The 25,552-nt window shown below is 35.8% G+C and overlaps 1 protein-coding gene across 2 annotated transcripts in view; it reads right to left on the bottom strand.

The window, feature by feature from the left end:
• Window positions 1-25,552, bottom strand: part of TTLL7 (tubulin tyrosine ligase like 7) — a 150,346-nt gene that overhangs the window by 58,372 nt on the left and 66,422 nt on the right. For both annotated transcript variants that reach the window (XM_032425022.1, XM_032425017.1), the window contains 7 exons: window positions 24,009-24,173; window positions 18,983-19,141; window positions 14,082-14,176; window positions 11,960-12,107; window positions 11,801-11,874; window positions 10,432-10,567; window positions 3,018-3,104 (listed from right to left, as the gene is read on the bottom strand). In XM_032425022.1, coding sequence (XP_032280913.1) covers window positions 3,018-3,104; window positions 10,432-10,567; window positions 11,801-11,874; window positions 11,960-12,107; window positions 14,082-14,176; window positions 18,983-19,141; window positions 24,009-24,173 — 864 coding nt within the window. The remainder of the gene's footprint in view (window positions 1-3,017; window positions 3,105-10,431; window positions 10,568-11,800; window positions 11,875-11,959; window positions 12,108-14,081; window positions 14,177-18,982; window positions 19,142-24,008; window positions 24,174-25,552) is intronic.

Below are 25,552 nucleotides of genomic sequence, written 5' to 3'. Positions count from 1 at the left end.
TCTTAAAGTTACCGCCTTTGCAAAGGGTGAAAAATAACCAAAGAAAGCAGGAAAAGTAATTTAATGCACTATGGTACCAACTTGTATTTGAAAGTATGTTTTCCTTTTGATAGTCTAATATTTACTGAGCACTAACAATGTTCAAAGAAATATGCATAAAAACACTGACTAGTACACAATCATGGAAGAGTTTGATAGTCTTGGGGAATATGAATTCTAGAGGAGGCATGTTTCTTCAGAAGTCTCGCAGACCCCAAAGAAACGGTGGCATAACCAGGCTTGCTAGTAGTGTCCTCTTACACATAGGCAAACAGCTTTAGGGGTTCTTAAAGAACTTGACTACATAATGAGTTATTTGAGCCTATAAAGAATCACTAAGGGAAACAGATAGCTGAACCGTTGTGTCATATATGCATTTGGGACTTTTTGACCAACACACTGTTCAAGCAATAATTAATAAGAAGTGATAGCAGTGTGAACTTCGAACAGTACCTTAACTACAAACTGGAATTTGTAAATTGGCATTGAGTTAGGGCACAAACCATACTACTAATTTTTATGTCCAATTTTATTATGAACTGGGCCATACATAAAAAATATGTAAATAGCATAAAGATTAGTATGTCCCTATCACCCAGCTGAAAAAAAAGAACAATGCTAATAGGTGATACTTTATGTGGTATTTATTATTTATATAGCTAATTAATATTTCTTAGTTTCTCAAATAAGTGAAAAATTATTATTTCTCCTAGTACAAGTTTCATTTAGTCTTCACTATCTTCAATTATTCTTCTACCATAAACACACTAGAAATTAATGTTTACCATGTGATATCATCCCTCTAAAAATGAAAGGCTGCTTGGAAGTTTGGCTCACCCCAGATCCTCAGTGTACATAAAGTTAAAAGTTATAAAAATGCTTTTACTTCAAACTGATTATGCAGCTTTCAACAATTTTGAAATATTACCAGCATTAATACCTACAGAAACTAGTCAATTCATTTCATTTCAACAAATACAGATAGTTTCTACTCTTGCCTAGAATAAGAGGGGTTGAAAAAAATATACAACGTGAATTCTGCCTTCCAGGAGCTTATATTTTTATTTGGATGATAAGCCTTATTTAATGAAGCAAAGAAAAGTATGATAGATGGCTGTTTCAGGGCCTTTGCATTTGCCATTCTGCCATAAATATTGTGCCCCTAAGTTGTCTCACAACTGGTTTGCTGAATTGCAATAATTAATACACAAAGCTTAGAACCTACTCACTTTTACAGATACTCTAAAATATATTGGAGGCATTATTAACTGCACTGTCCACAATTCTTCAGTATAAAGCACATATTTCAGAAGAACGGAGCCTGACATCCAAAGTCTCTGATCTCCACCAGATACATATCTTTCGCCAGGTTCATCTTGCACTATTTTACTCCCAGGAACCTTCCATATGAGTGATACCAAATTCTTTCTTGTTTCTCCAATACTCTATGCAATGTCACACCTCCATGTCCTTGCCTTAAGTATTCCCTCTACCCTGAATATCCTTCCCCTGCTCCTACATGTTTAGAGCACTACTCATTTTTTAAGACCCAATTCCAATGTCACTTCCTTTTGAGGCCATCCACAGTGTACCAATCCCTTTTTTCTCTATGTTGTTGTAGCACTTTCCACTCCCTTTATTACAGCACTTGCCACAATATACGCTGGACTTTGGTTCACCTATCTGTTCTTCCACTAGCCAATGAGGTCCTTATGGACACATTCAACAAATTTAATTAATGGCTTTTGATAACCTTCTAAGTACTAAACACTGTGCAAGGTGCTAGAGATGACAATATGCTTCCTACCCTCAAAGTACTTACAAGTTCATTCTAAAGCAAACATGCACACAATTGTCATGAATGCTCTTAAAGTGTTATTTGTAGCACAACAGAAGAAGCAGAAGAAGGAAGATCTAAGTCTAACTAGGGGAGTGAGGGAAGATTTCACAAAGGCAGCAATGGTTCAGCTGGATTAGAAGGGGATCTGTAATCAAGCAATGAATGGATAATTTTTTTAAAATAGGAAGGCATTCCAGAGGCATGGAAAAAGCATGAAAGCATGACAGAGCATGATGATGTGTATAAGGACATAGCAATAGCTTTGTATTGCTGAAAGGTAAACTAAAACAACAAGAACAACAACGATGACAACTGAATAAAAAACTTTCCAAGATTTTGCAAATTCACCATTTTCCTACTCTACTAGCAAGGCCTTTAACATATAAAAAAAGGAACATGTAGATCATCACTAAAGAGAGGATGAAGTTGTAAAGCAAACACCTGCCCATTTTTGCTTGCATGAGAGCTTTCTGTTTATTCCTAGAAACCATACCTATTTTAACTAACACAATTTCAATGTTACTGAGTCAACAATAAGTGGGCCCCCCCATGAGGATTTCCAGAGTCATGATTTGCCTAACCTATAATGCTACACATCTCTGATAATTGTAGGTCTAGAGATATGAGAAAAATGTAATACTGAGTATAGAATAAGGGTACTAGTTTTAAGTCCCTCTTGGTCCTAACTCATAGGGTTTTCACTAGCATTAGGGAAAGAATTAAAAAATGAGGAAAACTTGGAGCACCTGGGTGGGCTCAGTCATTAAGCATCTGCCTTTGGCTCAAGTCATGATCCCAGGGTCCTGAGATTGAGCCCCAGATCAGGCTCTCTGCCTCTGCTCAGGAGGGAGCCTGCTTCTCCCTCTCCCTCTGCCTGCCACTCTGCCTACTTGTGCTAGCCCTCTCTCTCTCTGTCAAATAAATAAATAAAATTTTAAAAAAAAATTAAAAATGAGAGAAACTAACAAAACAAAACTTCTCTTGAATATATCTCCCTAATTCTATCTGCAGTGGACACATAGTCCATACAGTTCCTTGAAAGTGGCATCAGTCATTCTTACAGTAAGAACCAAAAAGGTAAAATCAACTGTACTTAGTAGCATCTACTTTGATAGTAAAGAATGTATAGGAACAGCACCTTTGGTCCTCGAGGCTTGGCAGTTTTGCCCATCAATTTTTCATCGTCAATTTCACATTGTTCCAGAAGATCCAAAATATCTTCTTCCTTAAAAAAAATATTAAAACTGTGATCACTAATGGACTCTAGAATTTTTCCAAGATCATTAATCTCCATAAAATAGTGTGCAATAAGGAGTCCTGGAACTATTTAATGAAGATTGCTCAGATCAAATGAGAAATAAAGAGTTATGGAAAAATCTCTTGAAGAAACCTTCACTAAAATCTGGCAATTTAAACAATACATAGCTGAAATCTATTATGCATTAATATCATAAACAAATGTATCCTTACGTTCTAGTACACTATTAAAATCTTAGAGTACAATACTTCAATAAATTAGCCTATTGAACATTTTAAAATTTCCAAAAGTTCACTCTAATTTTCCAGAGCACAGTTTCATCAATCATTTCTATATTAATTAGTACAAAATAATATGACTTCAGAAGAAAACTGATGATTGGCCTAATAGTTTCATTTAGAATGATCTAATGTTAGTATTTGGTAAATGGGCACAATTTAAGGTGACTCTTTCAAAATTTTAACTATTGTGCAAGAGTATCTTTAGAACTTTATGAAAGATTTTCATTCTATGGGCATAATACTTGCTCTTCTAGAGTCATTGTGATGTCAAGGGGAAAGTTATAAAAACATATACTGAAATAGATTTTGAGCAAACCAGAGTAAATAGAGTATAATAGCTACACTGAAAGAGGTATAATCAATGGCTTCCTTGAGTTATTTATTCAACCTATAAAAATATCGCATCTCCATTTATATATTTATGACATATTTCAGTGTCTCTTATAAAAAGATTTTTGAAGAAATTAGAAATCTTACTGTGCAATGGAAATTTGTAAAATAAGTTACTCTCCATCCCAATCCAACAAAGCTTAGCTATTAAAATACCAAAATACTTTTGCTATAATGTTTTGATTAAATAATAATCGAACAATGAATTCCTGTGACAGCAACACAAGATAGTTAAAAAGAAACTCAAAGAGTTCTGTTCCTGCTTAGGAGAAAGAAGATCATAATAGATAATACTTTCATTATAGCAGCTAGAAAAAGATAAACTAAACAATCATATTTTTTTGAAGACATAAGAAAACTGTGGATAAAAAGTAGTGTAAAATAAACTAAATACCAGAGGGGGAAAAGTTCTAGGTAAGCAGATATGAGTAGCCATTTTCTACTTTGGAATCATTTGTCAAGTCTGCACACAGATGGGCAGAGACCACGTCTATAATAGGCTGGGATAAAGAGAGTCTAATAGAGTTTTCAATGGTCATGTGGGCTAGTGTAACATCTAGAACCGCCCCACAGAGCTTGTTCTCTTCACCTGCTGGGTCTCTTTGACAGCAATTTTAGTGAGCTTGTAGAGGAGTAGGAAGACAGAGGCATGTGAAAGCCAGTAATACTCCTCCGTAGTCTTAATACCAATTGAAAATGAGGTCTGTAATAAACACTGAATAAATTTCATCCTTCGGACCCTTGAAACAAGACAGTACACTAAAACTACCACAGCCCAGACTGGACCAAGTTCAACTTTTCTTTCTTTCTTTCTTTTTTTTTTTTTTTATAGAAATAAATTTGACATATAACATTGTGCAAAGACACATTTATATATTTAATATGATTGTCAGTGTAGTAATAGTTAGCTTCTCCATCACATCGCATAATTATCATTTCTGAGATTGGAATAATAAATATCTGTTCTCTTAGCAAGTCTGGTGATTAGAATGCAAGTTGTCTATATACACTATACTGTTCATTTTATCTCTAGGACTTATTTACTACTAGTTGCAAGACTGTATCCTTAAACAATCTCTCGCCTATCCCCCCATGCCTGAACGCTGGTAACCACCATTTCACTATTTTTATGAGTTTGGCTTTTTTGGATTCCACATAAAAGTGAAATCCTATAGTATTTGTCTTTTTCTGTCTGACTTATCTCAATTAGCATAATGTTCTCAAGGTCCATCAATGTTGTCACAATGACAGGACTTCCTTCTTCCTCACGGCTGAAAATACTCCATTGTACATATATACCACATCATCTTTATCCATTCATCCATTGACAGGCACTTACATTGTTTCCAAATCTTGGCTACTGTGAATAATGCTGCAATAAACATGGGAGTGAATTTATCGCTTTGATATCCTGTTTTCATTTCCTTTGGGTATAACCCAGAAGTGGAATTGCTGGATCATATGTCAGATCTATTTTTAACTTTTTGAGGAACCTCTATATTGCTTTCTATAGTGGCTGAGCCAATTTATGTTCCCACCAACAGTATACAAGGGTTCCCTTTTCTCCACATCCTCACCAACACTTGCTATCTCTTGTCTTCTTGATGATAGCCATTCTAACAGATGTGAGATGACACTTCATTGTGGTTTTGCTTTGTATTTCCCTGACGATTAGTGATGCTGAGCATTTTCCCATGTACCTGTTGGACATTTGGATGTCTTCTTTGGGAATAATGTCCGTTTAGCTCCTCTGCCCATTTTTTAGTTAGATTCTTTTTTGTTACTGTTGGTATACAGTTGCATGAGTTCTTTAAATATTTTGGATATTAACCCCTTATCATATAAATGGTTTGCAAAAATTTTCTCCTGTTCTGCAGGTTGCCTTTTCATGTTGTTGGTTATTTCTTTTGCTGTGCAGAAGCTTTTAAGTTTGATGAAGTTCCACTTTCTGATTTTTGCTTTTGTTCAACTTTTCTTTGGCTGAAAGTGATTAGCCCCTTACCTTAGCACCCTGAAAGAAGAAAGATACACCTTTTTTTGGAGAAAATAATATCAGTTCAATTTTAATGAGGCTTTTATAGACACTGTCAAACAAATAAAAATTGTAGGATATCCAAAATAACAGGAAAATGTGACCCATGATAAAAAGGAAAAAAACATTTTAAAGAGCAGGTCCTTAAATGATCCAGATGTTAAAATTAACAAACAAGGATTTTAAAATAACTACTATATACATATTAAAGAAAATTGATGAAAAATGAAAAAAAGGAATGGAAGATGCTGAATTCCAACAGAGAAATGAGATTTAAAAAACGAAATGGATAGGGGCGCCTGGGTGGCTCAGTAGGTTAGGCGTCTGCTTTCAGCTCAGGTTGTGATCCCAGTGTCCTGGGATCAAGCCCTGCATCGGGCTCCTTGCTCTGCAGGGAGTCTGCTTCTCCCTCTCCCACTCCCCCTGCTTGTGTTCCCTCTCTTGCTGTCTCTCTCTGTCAAATAAATAAATAAAATCTTAAAAAAAAAAAAAACCAAATGGACATTTTTGAGTTGAAAAATATAATAAAAAATTAAGAAGATATTATGACAGACTGGGCAGAGCAAAGATATGTCAGTGGAAATTATCCAAACTGAAGCACAAAGAAAGATAAAGAAAGGAAAAATAGAACAGAGTATCAAGGAAACACAGGATGCTGTCCAATGACCTAATATATGTGTAGTTAGAGTCCCACAAAGAGACAAAAACAAAATAATGCAGCAGCAATATCTGAAGAAATAATGGAGGAGAATTTTCCAAAACCAATGAAATACTAAATTAAGCCAGAGCTTCAAGAAACTGAGAAAATTACAGGCAGGATTAATACAAAGAAAGCCACACATAAACACATCAAAGTCAAAATGCTGGGGGGGGAGGGGGGAAGCAGCCAGGGAAAAAGACATATTACATTTAGAAGGAAAACAAAAATAATGATGGTTGAATTCTGAATAGAAACAATAGGAACCAGAAGAAAAATAAGTGACATCTACAAAAGTGCTGAAAGAAAAAAAAAAAAAAACCCTACCAAGATAGAATTCTATACCCAGTTAAACTCCACTTAAAAAAGACAAAATGAAAGAGAATTTCTGACCAAAAAACAAGAGAGACTGAAAATTAATCAATACATTTACGCTACAAGGAATATGAAGTACTAAAGAAAGTTTCTTCAAACTGAAGAAAGATAACCCTTGTTAGAAGCATGAATCTGCATGACAAAATGAAGAACACAAGAAAGGGTATATATGTGAGTAAATAGGAAAGGTTAGTTAGAAAACTATTAAAGACCACTGATTGCTTAGACAATACTAACAATGTATTCTGAGGTTTTTAACATAAGTAAAAGTAAAATATATGTTAACAGCACAAAGTCAGAGGGAGGCACTAAATGAAACTAAACTGTTATGATCCTTAATTCAAGGATCCTTAATTCAAGGTTATTATCACTTAAGGATGTATATTGTAATTTCTTTTTAAAAATATTATGCTACAATATAACTAAAAGCCAAAAGAGAAGATAAAATAGTATAACAAAAAATAATTGATTTTTCCAAAAGAATAAAGGAAGCAACAAAAAAATAATGAACAGATGGAATAGAGAACAAAGAGCAAAAGGGAAGACATAAACCCACCTATACCAGTAAATGTGTGAAATGATTAAGAGACAGATAGTGTCAGACTGAATTTTAAAGCAAATATGACCCAACTACAATGGTATTTACCAGAGATGTTTTAAATATAAGAACACAGATGAGTTAATAGAAAGATATGTCATTCAAACAGTAGCATAAGAAAGAAACTAGCTGGCTACATCAGTCACACAAAGTAAACTTACGACACAGGATATTATCAAAGGGAAAGGTAAATATTTCATAATGACAAAATAGAAAGGATGAATTCATTAGAAAGACACCTTCGTAACTTCAAAGTATATGAAACAAAAATCGACAGAACTAAATCCACAATCACAGTTGGAAGTTTTAACAATCTCTCTCAGTAATTGCTACAACTAGTAGGCCAAAAAAATCAGAAAGGATATAGAATATTTGAACAACACTAATAGTCAAATTTACTTATGACATGTGAAAACTCTATAACCAACACCTGTAGTAGTAGCACATTATTTTCACAAACACTTGGAACATTCACAAAATAAGTACTCTATTGAGTTAAAGCAAGCATCAATTCATTTTACAATATTAAAATCAGAATGTTTTCTAAACTAGAAATTTTTAACAAAAATAAAGCAAGAAAGTTTCAATGTATGGAAATTAAGCAAAAAACTTCTAAATAACCAAATAAAAACCAGAAATTAATTTAGGATGGCAGTTAATAAAAATATAATATGTAAAAATTGCTAGATACAAGGGGAATATACAAAAAAATCAGATGTTTACATCCTGAAAACAAATTTAAAAATGAAAAATTTTAAAAACTATATTACTGGCAATAGTAGCAAAAACATCAAATACTTAGCAATAAATTTAATTAAAGATGTGCAAAAACTATACACCAAAAGCTATAAACACAGCGGAGTAATTAAAGACTCAAGTAGATGGAGAGATGTGCCATATTTATGGATCAGAAAACTCAGAACTGTTAATTCCTCAGTACTGTTAATATTACTGTTAATATAGATTCCTCACAGTCCCAATTAAAATCCAGCAGCTACTTTGTAATACAAAAATTAATCAAAATTTAAAATCCAGTCAATTCTAAAATGTATATCAAAGCATAAAGGACCTAGAAAGGCCAAAAACAACAGTACTGAAGATAGTGTGATATTTGTGTAAGAAGAGGCTCACAAACCAATGGACCAGGGCAGGCAAAGTGGTGACATTTAAACTAGATTTTGAAGAAGACAAGGAAGAAGGGAATTGAGATTTGAAGCCTATTATGTGACAAGTACTTTAAGTAGACTATTTTAATTAACCTCAATTTTATTTTTATTTTTTTTTAAAGATTTTATTTATTTATTTGACAGAGAGAGACACAGCGAGAGAGGGAACACAAGCATGGGGAGTGGGAGAGGGAGAAGCAGACTCCCTGCTGAGCAGGGAGCCCGATGCAGGGCTGGATCCCAGGACCCTGGGATCATGACCTGAGCCGAAGGCAGACGCTTAACGACTGAGCCACCCAGGCACCCCTCAATTTTATTTTAACCACCAACTTGTCAAGTATAGTTTTAATACTACTGTGTTAGTGATGAGCAAACTGTTGATCAAATAGTTTAGTCTAAGGTTACATAATTAACACATGGGGGAGCTGGAATTTGAATGTAGGTCTATCTGGCTCCAAAATGCCTAGGTTTTCTAGCAGAAAATGTACGGTTAGGGGAGAAGAGTAATGAGAAGATGAAACTGATGCAGTACCCACTGGAGAGACAAATAACAGTACAGAACAGGTGATGGAAAATGAACAAAGGTCTCCTACTGTCTTGATCAAGAAAAACAAAAGGTCCACAGAATATAATTCTACTGGTGGAAACATTTGTGTATGTCAAAAGAAAGACTTTGGAGGAAAAGAACATTGAGGTATACATTATTCCTTCTGCTTCTGTCTCTTAGGTGTAGCCAGTTCAAAAGTGGCTCTATATCTTGTTGCAGAATTTAAGTGAAAAGACCATAGCAACATCTACCTATAATGAACTTTATCATTTTTGAATCACTCAATATAACAGGGTATACAAGAAATGGGAGGTTATCACTGTAGTGAAATGTCCAGTAATATAAAGTACAATTTAATGAGTCCACATAAACTTATTTGTCCAATGGGACTTTAGCAAGCACAATGCAAGCACAGGCTTGATTAGCACTTGCACACTGGGTTTGTCCTCTTGCAATGCTTCCTTTTGAAACTCCAAGCTACCATGTTATGAGATCTGGGTACCTTGCTAAGAAATCATGTAAAGAGAAAGAGACATTGAGCCAGCTCCCCAGATGTTCCAGCTATCTTAACTGAGACACCAGACATGTGAGTGAAGCCTTCCTGGATTTCCAGCCCCAGCTGAGCTTCCAGATAAATGCAACTATGATTCACTCCAAGCAGGCCAAGCTGAAGAACTACTCAGCTGAGCCCAGCGAAGATTACAGAATATGAGCAAGTAAATGGTTTATTATGCTACAAAAGATAACTGGTAGACATTTTGATAAAGAGCTTACTCTGTGTGTGTGTGTGTGTGTGTGTGTGTGTTTTAATTATTTCTCATATGCCAGGTCTATGCAGTATATCAGGGGAAAAAATACTGTATAATGTTAGTTACAATCCAAATAATGAGAGCATCACAAAACACTAGGTTAATTCAATGGATTTTTTTTATTCAGTTACATACACACACCTCTGTAAAAAGACATGTTTATTACAATAGATTGATATTACAACATAATAACAACATTCTCTACTGCATAATTTGTCCTATTAGACATCTTATTTATGAAATCACTTGGTTGGTTATGAAATGCTACCAACTATTAAAATAGAAGGAAAGTGCATCTTAAAACAAATGTTTTTGTATGTGGGACTAAGGTGGGTTGTTTTTAAAGACATATCATTTAGCTTCATTCATTTTTCTCTTTATAAACATTCATTCCTTTACCTTCATCCTTTTCAAAGGATTATTCAGCTCTCGCTGGAATGAAGCTGCTCTCCCTGAAAGGAAGGTCTGAAAGGCAACAGCCAACAAATTTTCGTACTTTTCAAGCAGAGTTTTATCTTCAGGAGGATAAATTCGTCTACAATAAATCAGATAAACCAACTAGTTTAAAAGGAGCTATTGCATTGCAAGAGTTAAGTTCAATTACATAGATACTCCTTGACCACCTACTCTCTGCCAGTTACTTTACTAGGTGCTAGAAATAAAGATGAATGCAGTTATAAGAAATTCACACAAATTTTCATCAGTTACCTACACAAATTAAAGTTTATCTAGAGAATGGTCATTAAACAATGAGGCTCCATAAATCATAGTATAAGGGTTTGGTTGTGGAGCGGTGGTTGGAGAATTGCAATCGGGCATATTGAAGAAATATCTTCATGGGAGAGAGCAGGTGATGAGGGATAATCTGGAAATGTGCAATTACGGTGTGGTTACTGACATATACAAGAATACAGGCGTTCATCTTGGTATTCTCTTTTAGGGTGGTGGAATGTGCCTATCCAAAGAAGAGAAGAGGGTAGAGGTAGAATGAGAAGAATGTGTTCCCAGAGTTGCTGTTGATGGTGTTAAGGCAGAAAAGAATGTTTTACCAGGGGTGTGAGAAGCTCTGTGGCCCCCAGTCCTCCTAATTCTGTTAAGTTAACATCAAGCTTGGGAAGAGGAGCAGTCTTTCCAAGAACACAAGGAATTTATTTATTTATTTTTTTTAAAGATTTTATTTATTTATTTGAGAGAGAGAGAATGAGAGAGAGCACATGAGAGGGGGGAGGGTCAGAGGGAGAAGCAGACTCCCTGCCGAGCAGGGAGCCCGATGCGGGACTCGATCCAGGGACTCCAGGATCATGACCTGAGCTGAAGGCAGTCGCTTAACCAACTGAGCCACCCAGGCGCCCAAGAACACAAGGAATTTAGAGGGGGTGTCCTCTTTTATCCTGTCAAAGGATTCCATGGAGGGGTTCCAGTTCAACACAGTCCACACCCCTCTGTATTGCCTCATACCTGCCTCCTTCAAACATTTTCATTATTTGCCTGGTTCCTGATATATCTGAGTTTAAACAAAGTAGAGCAACCACTCTGAACTGACAGAAAGAAAACTAGGAGACCTAAAACCTGACTTTCTCAAAATACTACATTAAAAGTAAATAAGGTCACAGGATAGTATCAGATTTAAAAGATCTCATACAACCACCCATGACGCTGGCTAGCAGGAATGAAATAAACAGTGCTCAAAATAAGTCTAAAAGGTTAAAAATGTAGAATAGTTGTTTTGACACTTCTTCAATCTATAAGAAAATGGAAGCACAGTTACCTATAATTCCCCATATGCCGATTTTCATGTTCTTCTTTTAAAATCTGCTTTCGTAATTGAGCGAGTCTCTCTTTCTAGAAATGAAGAAATTTTACAAATAAAATCTGACCAATGAATTATGCAATTCAAATTGTAGGTATATTGTTAAAATTTTCATACCAACTCTTCTTTCCGCCTCTCTAACTGATGTCTCTGCTGTTCCCAGTCTGAGGAACCTGGTAAGAGCCTTTTTATTGAATTTTGACCATAAAGCCTCCTTTGAGCTTCAGCTTTTTGTTTGGCCAAGTTTCTCCTTTTATCACTGGTCCTGAAATATAAAACACAGGAATTCAAATAAGCCCTGATCTTATCCCTGTGAGGAGAATTAGCAGAAGAGGAGACACAGTGGGGATACGAATCAATGTTTTATATATATATGTATATATATATTCACATACATCATATTCATCTAATCATCCATCAAATATGGGTCTCCATATAGTAAACTGGAGGTTCCTTATTCCCAGGGGTTGTGATGGAATACTCTGAGCAATCTACATTCTTTTGGATTTTCTTGAGATTAAAAGTATATGCTTACAAAATGAACTTTGGGGTATATATGGAGCCATACTATAAGTAAAACATTGTATTAAGAATTGTGCAGGCTTGAAAGACAAGTCTAACACATATATGCCCATGGAGCACTCCATCTGGATGGAGAGAAAAGGCACATCTATGATGTAAACTTCATTAGCATATGTTCAAAATGTTAAGAATTGTATTAAATTCTCTTACTGGAACAACACTAAGAAAAATAAGGAAAATGAATTCCAACTTTCCTTTATTTTTAAGTCTAGAAATTTCTCACTATTCGAACTTTTAAGAAGACAAAAACACCCATAGATTATATCCTGAATTGGTTGGCAAAGACATGAAAAAACATAAGGCCTACTTACATAATAATAGTAAATGCAAAAAAAAAATGTATAGGTATACTGTTTGAATAATCTAAAATATTTGATGCACTTGTGTAAGCTAAATAAACAAAAATTTCACTTTCTATATCTCTTCTATTCATTTCTTTTAGGATAATTGAAATGTCAGTTAAATTGAGGCAAATCGTTCTTTGATCAAGCAAAAGAAGGGGCCATATGAAAATTTCTTAACAAATTTATATATCAAAAAAATAGGAAAAAAACAAATTCATGTATCGATCTTTTTTTAATAATGCTTTCCATATAAAGCTACTTCTCAAGCAAGCAACTGCTAAATGCTTAGAACCATTTAAAATAAATAAATTGCTTGGAAGCATCCCCCAACTCTTTTAGAGTTCTTTAAATGATGATTAGAATCAATTGAAATCATAAAATCCCTGGGCTTAAATGACCTCAGAGGTCCTTTAATCCAACACCCTAAACACTGTTTGAACACTTACCAATGGCAGATGACTCACTACTTCATTAAGCAGTTCAATTAAACTTCTAACAAATTTCTTTCATAATAAGCCAAAAGCTTTCCTACAAAACAGCATTTCAAATATTTGAGATCCATGATCACATACACTGCAACCAGCCTAATAATATTCTGTTGATGCAGCAATCCCCTTTCCGAGTATATATTCAAAGGAGTTGAAATCAGGATGCAAAAATATATCTGCACCCCCATGCTCATTACAGCATTATTCACAATAGCCAAGCCATAGAAGCAAACTAAATGTTCATCAACAGATGAATGATAAAAAAAATGTGGTATATACATACAATGGAATATTATCCAGCCTTAAAAAAAAAAAAAATTCCTTTTTTAACTCTGCCTTAACAACTACCCTGCCCTGTTAACCCTGTCTTAACAACTACCTCTTTTTTCTGTTTACCCAGGCAGCATGACACAGTGGGAAGACCTCTGAACAGAAAGGTAGAAAATCCATGTGTTTGAGGGTTGTTACTTTTTTTAACTTCCTGAATGAACTCTGCTTTAGTTTCTTCTTGTAAGGTGAGGAAGATAATCTAGAGATTTTCCTCAGGTATTCTCCAATTCAACCTTACACTCTATATTGAATAACTGTACCAACACTCTAAATTAACTATTTACTGTAGATTCAGAGCATGATATGGAGAGAAGGAAAAGCAGTTTGTAGAGAGGGAAAGATATTTAAAAAGAAAACACTAAATGAGTTTGAAGAATGGAATCAAGAAATTCAAAATATAAAATATGAAAAAATCATAAGCCAATCCCATGTACAAGTGATTGTTCTATGCCAAAGGTGGTGAAAACCTTCTAAATGAGGGAGGAAATACTTTACCTGATGTTTAGTAGCTTTAGCGCATTTAGCAGCACTCCCCTTTTTACATCATAGTCTATTTTCTGATCAGTTCCAAAGCTTGGAGCACGATTAATCTGAAATTTACAAAGAAAACAATGAGAATAGCCAAATGTTGGTAGGTTAATAAACATTCAGTACATATTTGTTAAACTAATGCAAGATCCCCAACCAACAGAGAAACTCTACAATAAATCTCAAAGCTCTACATGATAGATGGCCCAGTTACCACTGCCACACCTCCCTTCCCCACCACCTAAGTCAAGGAGTTTCAAGGAACTGACTGCTGTCACCGCCCCCTTCTCCCTGCTGCCTTAGCTCAGGATCTTTGGTAAGCTTTTGTGCCCTCTCCCTCCTCTGCACCCTCTCCAGCCCAACACCCTGCGCACTCTAGGTTTTAAGTTTAGGGAAGTTAAAAGTGACTCATCCTGACAAAAAGGTTAGAAGACCAGTATTAACCATAACAAGAATGATGTAACAAAAATAATATGCATGTTACCAATACAGTAATAATTAAATGCATTTATTTAGCATATAGAAACTATACCCTCTTTTCACTGCTTCAGATCTTCTGGATGCATTCATCTATTGCTGCCTAAAAAATAAATTATTTTCTTTCTACCTGGATCAAATAATAAATCATCAATTTTCCTTTCCAAAGACACTGACTATATAAGTCAGAAGATACCGTTAAAGGTAGCTGCAGACTAACCTCTACGAGCTTCTCTAACTGCATTAGGACTCAGGGGAATAAAGGAGCCATTTGTGGGTGTTTTTCTTTCCAACATCATTTCCAGGATTTCATTAAGAGGAAAAATAAGAAGTAACAGTAACTGTATATGCCCTGAAATCCATTATACAATCTACTACCACCTCAAGAGCTGGAGTTTTTGTTTTTGTCTTTCTTGCTATGAAAATGTAACTGGAATAGCAAGTGTTTAAGAAAGTTAATTAATTCAGTTGGCTAGAACACTGCTGAGTTCAAAACTACAGCTTAGCTTCATGACCACCACCTAACCTCACAGCTTATCTCAAAAAAATATGATGCCACTGTCATAGAAGAGGGTTGTCTTATACAATCCCGTTCCACAAGAGACAAAATAACTGACAGTATGCATTTCACAACTGGCAGCTGTAAGAAATATAAATAAGTAGAAGTATGTACATAGAAGCTAAACAGACAACAAAAAGATCACCTGTATTCCCATTACCCAGTATACTGTTATCCATTTGATAAATGGTGTATTCCTAATCATTTGATAAATGATAAATATTTGCTATGCATACATATTTATAATATTTATTTTATCTTCCAAATACATACCTATACTAACAATACTATTCTATAATCCAAGTTTTTCTTTTAACAGTATATCATGAAAATCTTTCATGTCATCATTTTGATGCATGGTACTCCATTTATAGAGATATGCCAAAGTATATTATGCTTTTGCTGATCTCTGATTTAGAAGGTGATGGACATATTTCTGCCTATGTGATATGGTCTCAAGGAGAAGGGAACAACTTGGTAACTGCAAGAACATCCATTTATTCCAGGCAAATTTTAAGAAAGGGAGTTTATTAATCTGCTACTTCAAAACTCTAAGTATTTCCTCTTACAAGTGCGAAGAAAGGGTACAGTAATGTATTTTATATGGAAAATTTTAACCATTCCATACTGATTCAAACCTCTGCAATTTGTAATACAATTAACAATTGTTCTGCTGCTACATGGGACAGGATTATAAAATAAACCAGACATTTAGGAACCAATGACTAAGTGGTTCACTGAAATGTTATCTATCTTTATAGAATTCCTTAGGTGTTCCATTCCAAAATTGCCATCTGGAATTCTACCAGACATATCCGTCCTCTAGGATGGAAGTAACCTCAGACCCTCTCTTACCTATGTCAGAATATTCCCTCTACTACCATAAAAAAGAAATTGGGTCTAAGGAGAAATGTACCCACACAAGATAAACGAATATGTGAAAAGGTAGAAAAAAATTTTTTTCAATTCACATTTTGGATTTTTCGAAAGTTTTATGATAAAGTAAAGTAAAAACTAAAGACAGAAGAGACTCTGAAAATTCAGGTTCCATTCAGTCAAAATTCTACTCTGGGGCACCAGGGTGGCACAATCAGTTAAGTGCTCAACTCTTGGCTTTGGCTCAGGTTGTACTCTCTCTCCCTTCCTCCTTTGCCCCTCCCCACTGCCTCTCTCTCACAAATAAATAAATAACTCTTTTAAAAAAAATATACTCTGTGATGTTGATGGCTTCTTTCGTTCTCATTTCCTACCCCAATTCTAGAACAAGCAAAGCTCAGCAAATGTTAGAGTCTTAAAATTCAGTAGCTTGTAAATGCATGCAAAAATGAAAACTACTAGAAAGCAAATTAAATTAATAAATACCATTTATTAACCAACCAAATCATAAGTTTACTATCAAAACAAGCACAATCATTTCATGCACATATCAAAGTATCCATAATAGATTCTAGGCTCCCAAATTAGTGCTGTTCCCTTGGCCCAGTAACTTCTCCCCACCTAACCCCCATCTTTCCCAACCCCCAGTCCCCACCACACCTTCCACAGCCTTAAACACCCTGCTCAGGTGTTCCCTCCTCTGCAAAGATTTTTTTAACTGTCAAATACACACTTGTACACAGAGAGATTAATCACTCTATTGCTTGTGCTGGTAACCCTGTTCCCTACTTGTACTTGTAACTATTATCATAAGACACATGTGCGGGTAAGTATTCTGTCTTCTTGGATCTCCACCCCCTGACACAATGACTTGTTGAAATTAATTCAAGGGTAATTAAGTTATTAGCAGCATATTCATATCCTACCCAATTTCCATATTTTTCCCGAAAAAGGTTTCTGTGCTTGAAAATTTCTGCAATTTTGCCACTATGAAAGTACCTGCAATTATTCCAGTTAACTAAAAGTTATCATATTCTCAGATGCACCTTCTATCTTATTCCACTTGATGGTGCCAAAAGGTTTTTAACCAACATATGTTAGACCGACTACAATTGCAGCTGGGAGAAAACACAAAGAAGCAAGATCTAAATAAGATTCTTTTAATTGTTTGAATATAATAAATGTTCATTATCCATAGCGTTGGTTACTCTAAAGTTTTTGTAATGGTTCTGACTGATCTGGAAATGATGAAGAAATGAATCGAAAATGAAAATATGTTAATGCAAACAATGCTATTTAGCTGTTGATTATTGTCGAGGTTTTCAATGGTTATTGATCTGGATATGATGAAGAAGAGAATAAAGTATGAAGAAACATTAATGCAAACAATGGTGTTTTGAGCCTTTAAAAAAATACAAAATTCAACCATTCAGTCAATTCTGATTTACCAAGATCATACAAAGCTCATTAGACAAATGCTTTTAAAAACAGGTAACTAATTATCTATAGTCCTTATTCCCTGCTCTACTTTTCAGTTCCACTTCAGGCATGTGCCTTCACTTCTTCCCAAACCCATCAAAGATAAAAGACAAGCAGCAGGAGCAGGAAAAAAAATACAGTTAAGAACAGGAAAGGATAATTGCAGACAAAGTAGGAAACCTAAGGAAGAAAATGTCAGGCCCTAGTAAGATGCAGAGTCAAATGCTTTCATATACATGTAAAGAAGGAAGCAAAAAGATAAGCAAAATTCCTCACATTTATCTTATTTCTAGGACCCAGGCAAGAGCAAAATTTAAACATCTGACATCTATATTTGATTGGAAATATAATATACATTCCTGACACATAGGAGATTGAACACACACACACACACCATTAGCCCTCAAATTGGAAAAGTATTCTTTCCTAAAAATATACTTTGAATATCTTGATTATCTATCACTCATTCAATTTGCTTTTTCAAGTTACAGATGGAACTTCCAACTTCAAAATCATTAACAAAAAAAGAGATGATCAACTTAAAATGAAAGGTCCTTGTTGATTGTACCTTCTATAGCAATATGTTCCAAAATGTAACCAATCTAGTAAACAATGGTGTTTAGGTACGTGCTATTTTCCTGATAAAGTTTCCTAAACACAGTGCTCTGTGCCCATGCGCTCTATGACTCCTGATCAGGGGTCTGAGAGGGAACTGCTGAATGGGGTAGTATAGGACTACATGACTTCTAAGTTTTCTTCTGGATGTAATACAAACATGACTGGAAGGAAAGGTACAAAAATCTTAAACAGAGACTATTTTTATTTTTCCCTTATATCATTTCATCTTTTCCTAATATTAAGTGATCTTTTATAATGACAGAAAAATAATGATGACTCTGACCATACCAGGGACTGGCAGCACGCCCAAAGGCACACAGTTAGCAGGCTGGACATGAGGGGAACCCCAGGCGTATTACACGGCCTTCAGGGAGAATCCATGCCAGCTGGGGTAGGAGGTACTGAATACTGATTACTGAACCAATCGGAGCCTCTCCTTGGAGAGTCTGAATGGGAACCCAGTGAAGACAAGGAGGCTGTGGTCCCGAAGCCCAGGCACCCACACAGAGGAAAGACAACATCCAGAAGTCATGAAGTGGTAGAGGCCGTGAGGCTGGGAAAATAGTGGGAGAAGTAGATAACACATCAGTAAAAGCAGATCCACGCATATATTCGAAATCCCTGGCCTAGAAAGTCACTCAGCATGAGTTTGGGGAAAGTAATATCAAACATATATTGGTCCATCCCTGGAACTGTTCTATTCTCTGAGTTTTTTGCTCTCTCCCTCCCACATGCCCCACTCAGGCCTCTTTCTGCTCAGCTAACGAGCCAACTGTACCAAGCACACGTTTAAAACACATTTGTTCTCATGCACAGGAACAGTAGTAACTTCTCTTTCTTCTTAAAGGAAATGCCTTACCTCCAGCAGCCACGGCTTTAGTTTTCTGTCCAACAAGATATCAAATCCCAGGACCTCGAAGCAGACACTCTCGCTTCCGGGAGGCTGACCAGGTCTGCACATTCGATACGCATGCAGGACGTGAGGCGCTGCCACAATCAAGGTCTTTACAACCAACTCCTGCACGTACAGTGATTAAGACAGAAAAATGAAAATGCCTCACAAAACAAGTTTACACGGATGGAAATAAGGCCTGGACTCACAAACAGCACGCTGGCCAAGTTCCCACAGCTCTATGGCACGCGGCCCCGGCCACTACTCTGACTCCACTGCACGCCTCTCCTGCCCTGCTCGTGGCCCTCCGGCCGCGCTTGCCGGCTCAGGGCCCCGGGCGCTAACTGCTCCCTCCTTCTGGAACACTCTTCCCGATACTCCCATGCCCGGCCCTGATATTCAGGGAGGCCTTCCCTGACACTGGAGTCAAAAGTAGCCGCCGCCATCCCTTACTGCACCACTTCGTACAACGTAGAATCGGCTGATCTTTTCCCTTTTTTGTGAGGGCCGTGTCCTTGTGCCTACGCTAGTTCCTGCCACTTAGGAGAGGCTCACAAATATCTGTGAATAAGTAAAATAAAAGTTGATAAATGCGGCTTCTATCTATCATAAGATCATATGCTAGCCTTCTCAGAAACCATACAGAAGGGTTTAGCAGTGACAGGGAAGAAAAATTCCAAGGAGAGGAAACTATTTCACAAACAGCACAGAACTTCCACTTAGACAAAAGCTGGAAGGGCGGGACAGAATCTAGGAGAGGTGGGCTTCTCTGTGTGGTGCTGATTTGGCATTTCGTAAGGTTCACCTGAGACCAGAGTCCTGCCGATTACATAAATAGCTATCAACACTTTCTGTGAGGACACACAATACTACCAGAGTGAGTTACTAATGCTCATAAAACAAAAGGTTGGTTTACTGAAGTTTAAGAACAAGTTACGGATTGTGGAAAAGCTGTCTTGCAGGGGTTTTTTTGCTTAGAATATATTGTCTTTTTAAGTCCCTCTCTACCGGTATAGGCAATATAGCATGGCAGTTAAGAACCTGGCTCTAACATCAGGCTTTCTGAGTTTATTCCTGGCTTTGCTACTCGCTAGATGTATAACCTCAGTCACGTTGCTTAAACTTTGTGAGTCTCACTTTCCCCAAAGGTAAAGGGGAAATAGTAACACCTACTGCAAAAGACTGATGTAAGGACAAAATGAGACTCCAATGTAAAACTCTCAGCATAGTGCCTAGAACAGAGTAAACCTTCAATAAGTGTTAACTACTACTACTGTTACAGTCATTCTATCATTCCTCCAGAACCCATCTCCTATGTCAGGTCAGAAACAAACATTCCACTACCTGGTGGGAGCAATATTCACTATATGGGAGAAAAAAATGAGAGACAGAAATTAACCTTGCTGTTACCCAGAATCCCAACCCAGATCATATTTGGGGTAAGTATCAGAGATGCCATGAGAGGTTGTTCTACAAAATTTTAATCAAAATAAAAAATTGCCAGTAACACTAAAGGATATAAAGATAAAAGCCAAAAAACCACTTCATATAAGTCTTTGGATATATTAGTGAAGTCACAGGAGAATAGGAGAAAAAAGGTTAAAACCTTGGCTAATAAGTGTTTGCATGAAACAACTCAGGCAGGATGGGCAGAGTGAATATTAATAAACCCTGAATTACAAATCTGTGTTTTTTCTACATAAAACACACATCTGTAAGGAATGCAAAGGCAAGACTGCAGGTATATGTGAAAATCAGGAGTGATAGAACCAAACACGAATCATTCCACTAACGCTTTTGAGAACTTCCAACCTAGTGTCATTGCTGTGAAATGTGATTTGTAGATTTGTACATATATGTAAGTATATAAAAAGCATTCAGGGGCACCTGGGTGGCTCAGTCGTTAAGCGTCTGCCTTCAGCTCAGGTCTTGATCCCAGGGCCCTGGGATCAAGCCCCGCATCGGGCTCCCTGCTTGGCGGGAAGCCTGTTTCTCCCTCTCCCACTCCCCCTGCCTGTGTTCCCTCTCTCGCTGTCTCTCTCTCTGTCAAATAAATAAATAAAATCTTTAAAAAAAAAAAAAAAGCATTCAGTAAGGATGGTTTTATGAGTGATTACAAAGGTTGTAATCTCTGTGGCTTGATTTTCTATTAATTTCTTATTCATTCTTGACCTCCACAAAAGTACGCATCTCTGTGCTATATAGGGCGTACTACTGTATGTTAGTTTTCATAAAGAGACAGTCACTTTTTAGAGAAATTACCCCCCCAAAAAAAGTCATTAGGAAAAAAGTCCTAAGTTAAATTCATGAAATTTGCAAACTATGATATTAAGATAAAAATTTACTGATTGACCATCTTCTCTACCTCCTCCTGTTTTTATAATACCTTATTTCATTAACTCATCTTAAACAGATATCTTTATATGCAATTTTTAATAAAGATAAATATAATTATAAAATATGTGCTTGGAAAAGTTAATAACTTATTAAGTATTAACTCATTGCTTATTTGTAGATTGTTATTATACATTTTAACTAATGTAGGCAAGAATGATGCAAAATTTACCCATTTATAGAAGGGATCATAAATGTTTCAGAGCTTAATAGGTGTACACTGCCCATATTGAAGTTATATATGAGAATTATATTTTTGATTCTAAGAAAAGGTTCATTTCCAGACCTTCTTATTAACATTAGTCTTACTTCTATGCCTTCTCCTAATTTAATTATGTAGGGAAAGTACCACTTAAAGCCAATTTTTCTCTCTGATTGATTCTCTCTACACATTCTTCACCACGGCAGTCCAAGAAGTTCCACCTTTCCACAAGGACTTCTCTGAAGAAGTGAAAAACCAGATGGAAGTGAAAAATTTGGTAAAGAAAAAGGAGTATCACAGGGCATAGAAAACTTTCTTGTTCTCACTGAGCTATTCATCAAATGATTCATTCATTAAATCATCCAGGTATCATCATGAATGATCTTCCGTCAATGAGCTATTGCCCCAAAATAACAAATTTCACCCCTTCGATGCATCTAACCTGCTATGATAATAAACTATCATTATTAAAATTTTTTTTGAATTTCTGTAAAATTGGCATTGGTAGAATAAATAAGTTGATAAATAAACACAGCATTATCGTAATCAAAGTTCTTGTTTGGATGTATTTAGGCTATCAGGAAGATAGACTAGAAAGTTAACAAGTTGGTGGGCCTCTTACAAAATCCAGTTGACAAACATTTTTGCTGGAGCCCCTGAATTTCTAAAAAGTTTTGAATGTGTTGCCAATATTTATAAATCAAGAGACTTAGAGCTTCCACTGACAAATTAGAAGAACAAGCCATATTGGGCCCAAAATACCATGGGGCACCAAAAGACTGGTGCTGAGTAGTGTCCACCCCTTCAGATGTCTTACGCTTTTCAAACTACCACAGTTCCCAGCACACCCTATTTACTTCTATCCAGACCATTTCACTCCTTTTTACTTGTCTAACACCCAAGGGTCTCTGGATTTACATTCTGTGATATAGAAAATAAGGTGTAAAAAATACCAACCAACAAAACAACAAAAGGATAAATATAATGATGCTGATTTTTCTGATTTTCTCAAGAGAACCAAATTCAACTATGAACTTTCGTGTCCATTTTCCATGGTAGATTTACTTAAGTTATATAGTATTTGTCCCGAAAGGAAAGCTAAATCATATTGCATAGTCCTATCATATTAAGTCCTCTTCTAACTTTGAATACCATTGTGATACTTCTGCTAAGATTAAGAAAGGGTCGGTTTCACCGAGGTTAGCTTCTCAGATCTGCTTCCTTTTCTCTCTTTACCCTTATCATTTGCAATGCCATCCACTGCCATGGCTTTAATTATCAATCACACCCCAAATATACACTTTTAACTGCCTGCTTGATCTTTCTACCTGAAAAAACATTTTAAGTTCAATAAATCTCCAGTAGAACTCATTATCATAGCCTCATGACCTTTTAACAATTTAGTCCAGGTGTTAATGCCTCCAGAAAGCCCTCCTCCAATCTCCACCCACAGAAAGCTACTATATGTGGTCTTCCTCTACATTCCCACAGAATCCAGGGCATGGCTCTGCTGTTGTATGTGCTTACATTTTATTAACAACTTCTGTGTGGGTCTTTCCTACCAAACTCTAAGTTTTTTGAGGATTGGAGCTGTATCTTATAAAAATCTTCAGATTATCAGTCAGAAACAAGCATATATTATGGGTTCATTAAATGTTTACTGAATGACTGAATGAAATGAATGAATAGAACTCTTTTCCGTCACCTATAAAACCAGGCTCTAGATCTTCTCAAAATAAATTCCTTTCTACTCTATTTCAGATAAAGCCAAACCCATTCTCCCTATAATTCCTCCTTAAAACTGCAGAGGAATGTCTGAATACGTCTCCCTGATTTTGGACATTCAGTTAACTTCAATGCTGACCTCACTGTCACCTCTTCTACTGTGGTTCATTTCAGGCCATTCTTTTCACTTAAACTACCTCTAGGTGCCTTCCTCTATCTACTCTTGTTCTGTACTATACCCATTTTCAGATTTATCTTTCAAATTCATAGTCTTTGGCCTTATTACTCTCCTCCCTTAAAGTCTGGAAGGAATGAATCCTTATTGCCTATCAAGCTAAGCCTTGATTTTCAGACCTAAAATTTTGCCTCCACATATCTTTTCAGCCATAAGTCCCCACAAAATTCTCAAAAATACCATATGTGCCAACCTGGGCCACTTATCACTATTTTCATACATCTATGCCTTTACTTATGCTTGCACCTAGAACTCCCTCTCTCCCATCCTAGCAGTAAAAATACTGCTTATCAAGTTCTGTCACAGTTCCCACTTCCTTCATGAAAATAGTTTATTTGCCCAATCTAATGTAATCTGTTCTTTATTTAAAATGCTGATGATCCTTTAAATTAATCTGAGGAAAGACAGTTATAATTGTGAAAATGGTATAATCTTACTGAAATATCACTCCAAAACTTAGCAACATCATGTTGATTTGCTTGTAGGAATTCCGTAAACCACTTGATGGAACGTTTGCTCCCTTTGTTTTCAGTCTCATCCCTTTCAAAACGCTCATTGTGCTTGTTCACAGAGTAGTTTGTTAGATGCATGTATAACTGGGTCTGTAACAAGTAAGAACGAAAGTTATCACCTATGAGACTCTAGAACTATGAGGTTTCACAGAACATAAAGCAACCAAAGATGAAAGACAATTTTAAAGTTTAAAATATACAGATCGACAATTTCATCATGATTTAGATAATTTTCAAATTAAATGGAACGGCACATTTCCAATAAAAGGATTACAAATGTAGTCATCTACAAAGTTACTTTATATATTATTCAAAATATATCTACTATAGAAAGCATTAAAATAATTGCATGAAACTGTGAAATTACACACTGCTAAGCAAGAAAAACAGTTTGTTTTTGTTAATTTGTTTTTAATATTTTTAGTGACAGTTCTCACCCAAATTTGTTTTGGGAAGAGAATTTTCTGAGAGAGAATTCTATGTTTTTTTCAAAGAAAAGTAAAAAATGATATCTCAAGTAAGTAGCATAAATCAAAAGGCAGGACTACCAAACACAACCTCTGCCTCCCACGGGGACGGGGAGGCCACTTGAACTCATTCACAAGACAGAGCGCAATTCGAATCAGCAGACAGAAGCACTACACACGCTGTGCAGAGTCTAAATGATTAACAGTAAATTTACAGTACTCCTTACTGGAGCTGTTATGCCTTAGTCTCTTTACACTTTTACATTTGTTGATACTGTTATCCTCAAATAACCTGAAACAGAATCCAAAATTTTAATCCTCTCGTAATTGTCAACTAATACACATCTAATGATTCCTTATCAATCTAGCATAAACATTCATCAAACCTATATATCCTACCCTCATGATCCTATTCCCAGAAATTAGAGAGCAATGTTGCATCACAATGAATATGTACTTCATGTACATGATTACTATTTATGTTTGTTAATAACCAAGTATATTTGTATCATATTTTATTTTCACTGCAGTTACTTAGGTCTACAGTATAAAATCTTTGAAGTAAATGTGCAGAAGTGATCATTTGAGTTACATGTTGTTTACGAACCCATGTGCCCATCACTAACTAAGAATTTATTTTTTCATTCATTCAACAATATTTAAGGAGCACCTACTTCCTATCTGCAGAACTGGTACTGGGCACCGTGGATACATAGATAAACAAGATAGACAGAGTCCCTACGCTAATGAAACTTAGAAAAAGCTTTAAATTAAGTGATATTTAAAAGAAAGAGCATAAATCTTATGCTTGTCTAATTGTAAGTGCTTGATCTGAAGAAAAAGGAAATTAATCAAACTATAGCATTTCCTAGTTTCCAAAATATAAATCATTTTTCAATCTAAAGAGTTGGAAAATAATTTATTGAGGAGCTCTCCATTTGGCAAGAATTTCTAAAAATAAATAATAATAGCAGTAATAAAAACTCTAGCTATCCTAGTGAA

This window comes from Phoca vitulina, unplaced genomic scaffold (genome assembly GCF_004348235.1).
Source record: "Phoca vitulina isolate PV1807 unplaced genomic scaffold, GSC_HSeal_1.0 scaffold2, whole genome shotgun sequence".
Taxonomy (NCBI): Eukaryota; Metazoa; Chordata; class Mammalia; order Carnivora; family Phocidae; genus Phoca; species Phoca vitulina.
This window is presented reverse-complemented; position numbering and strand designations above follow the sequence as displayed.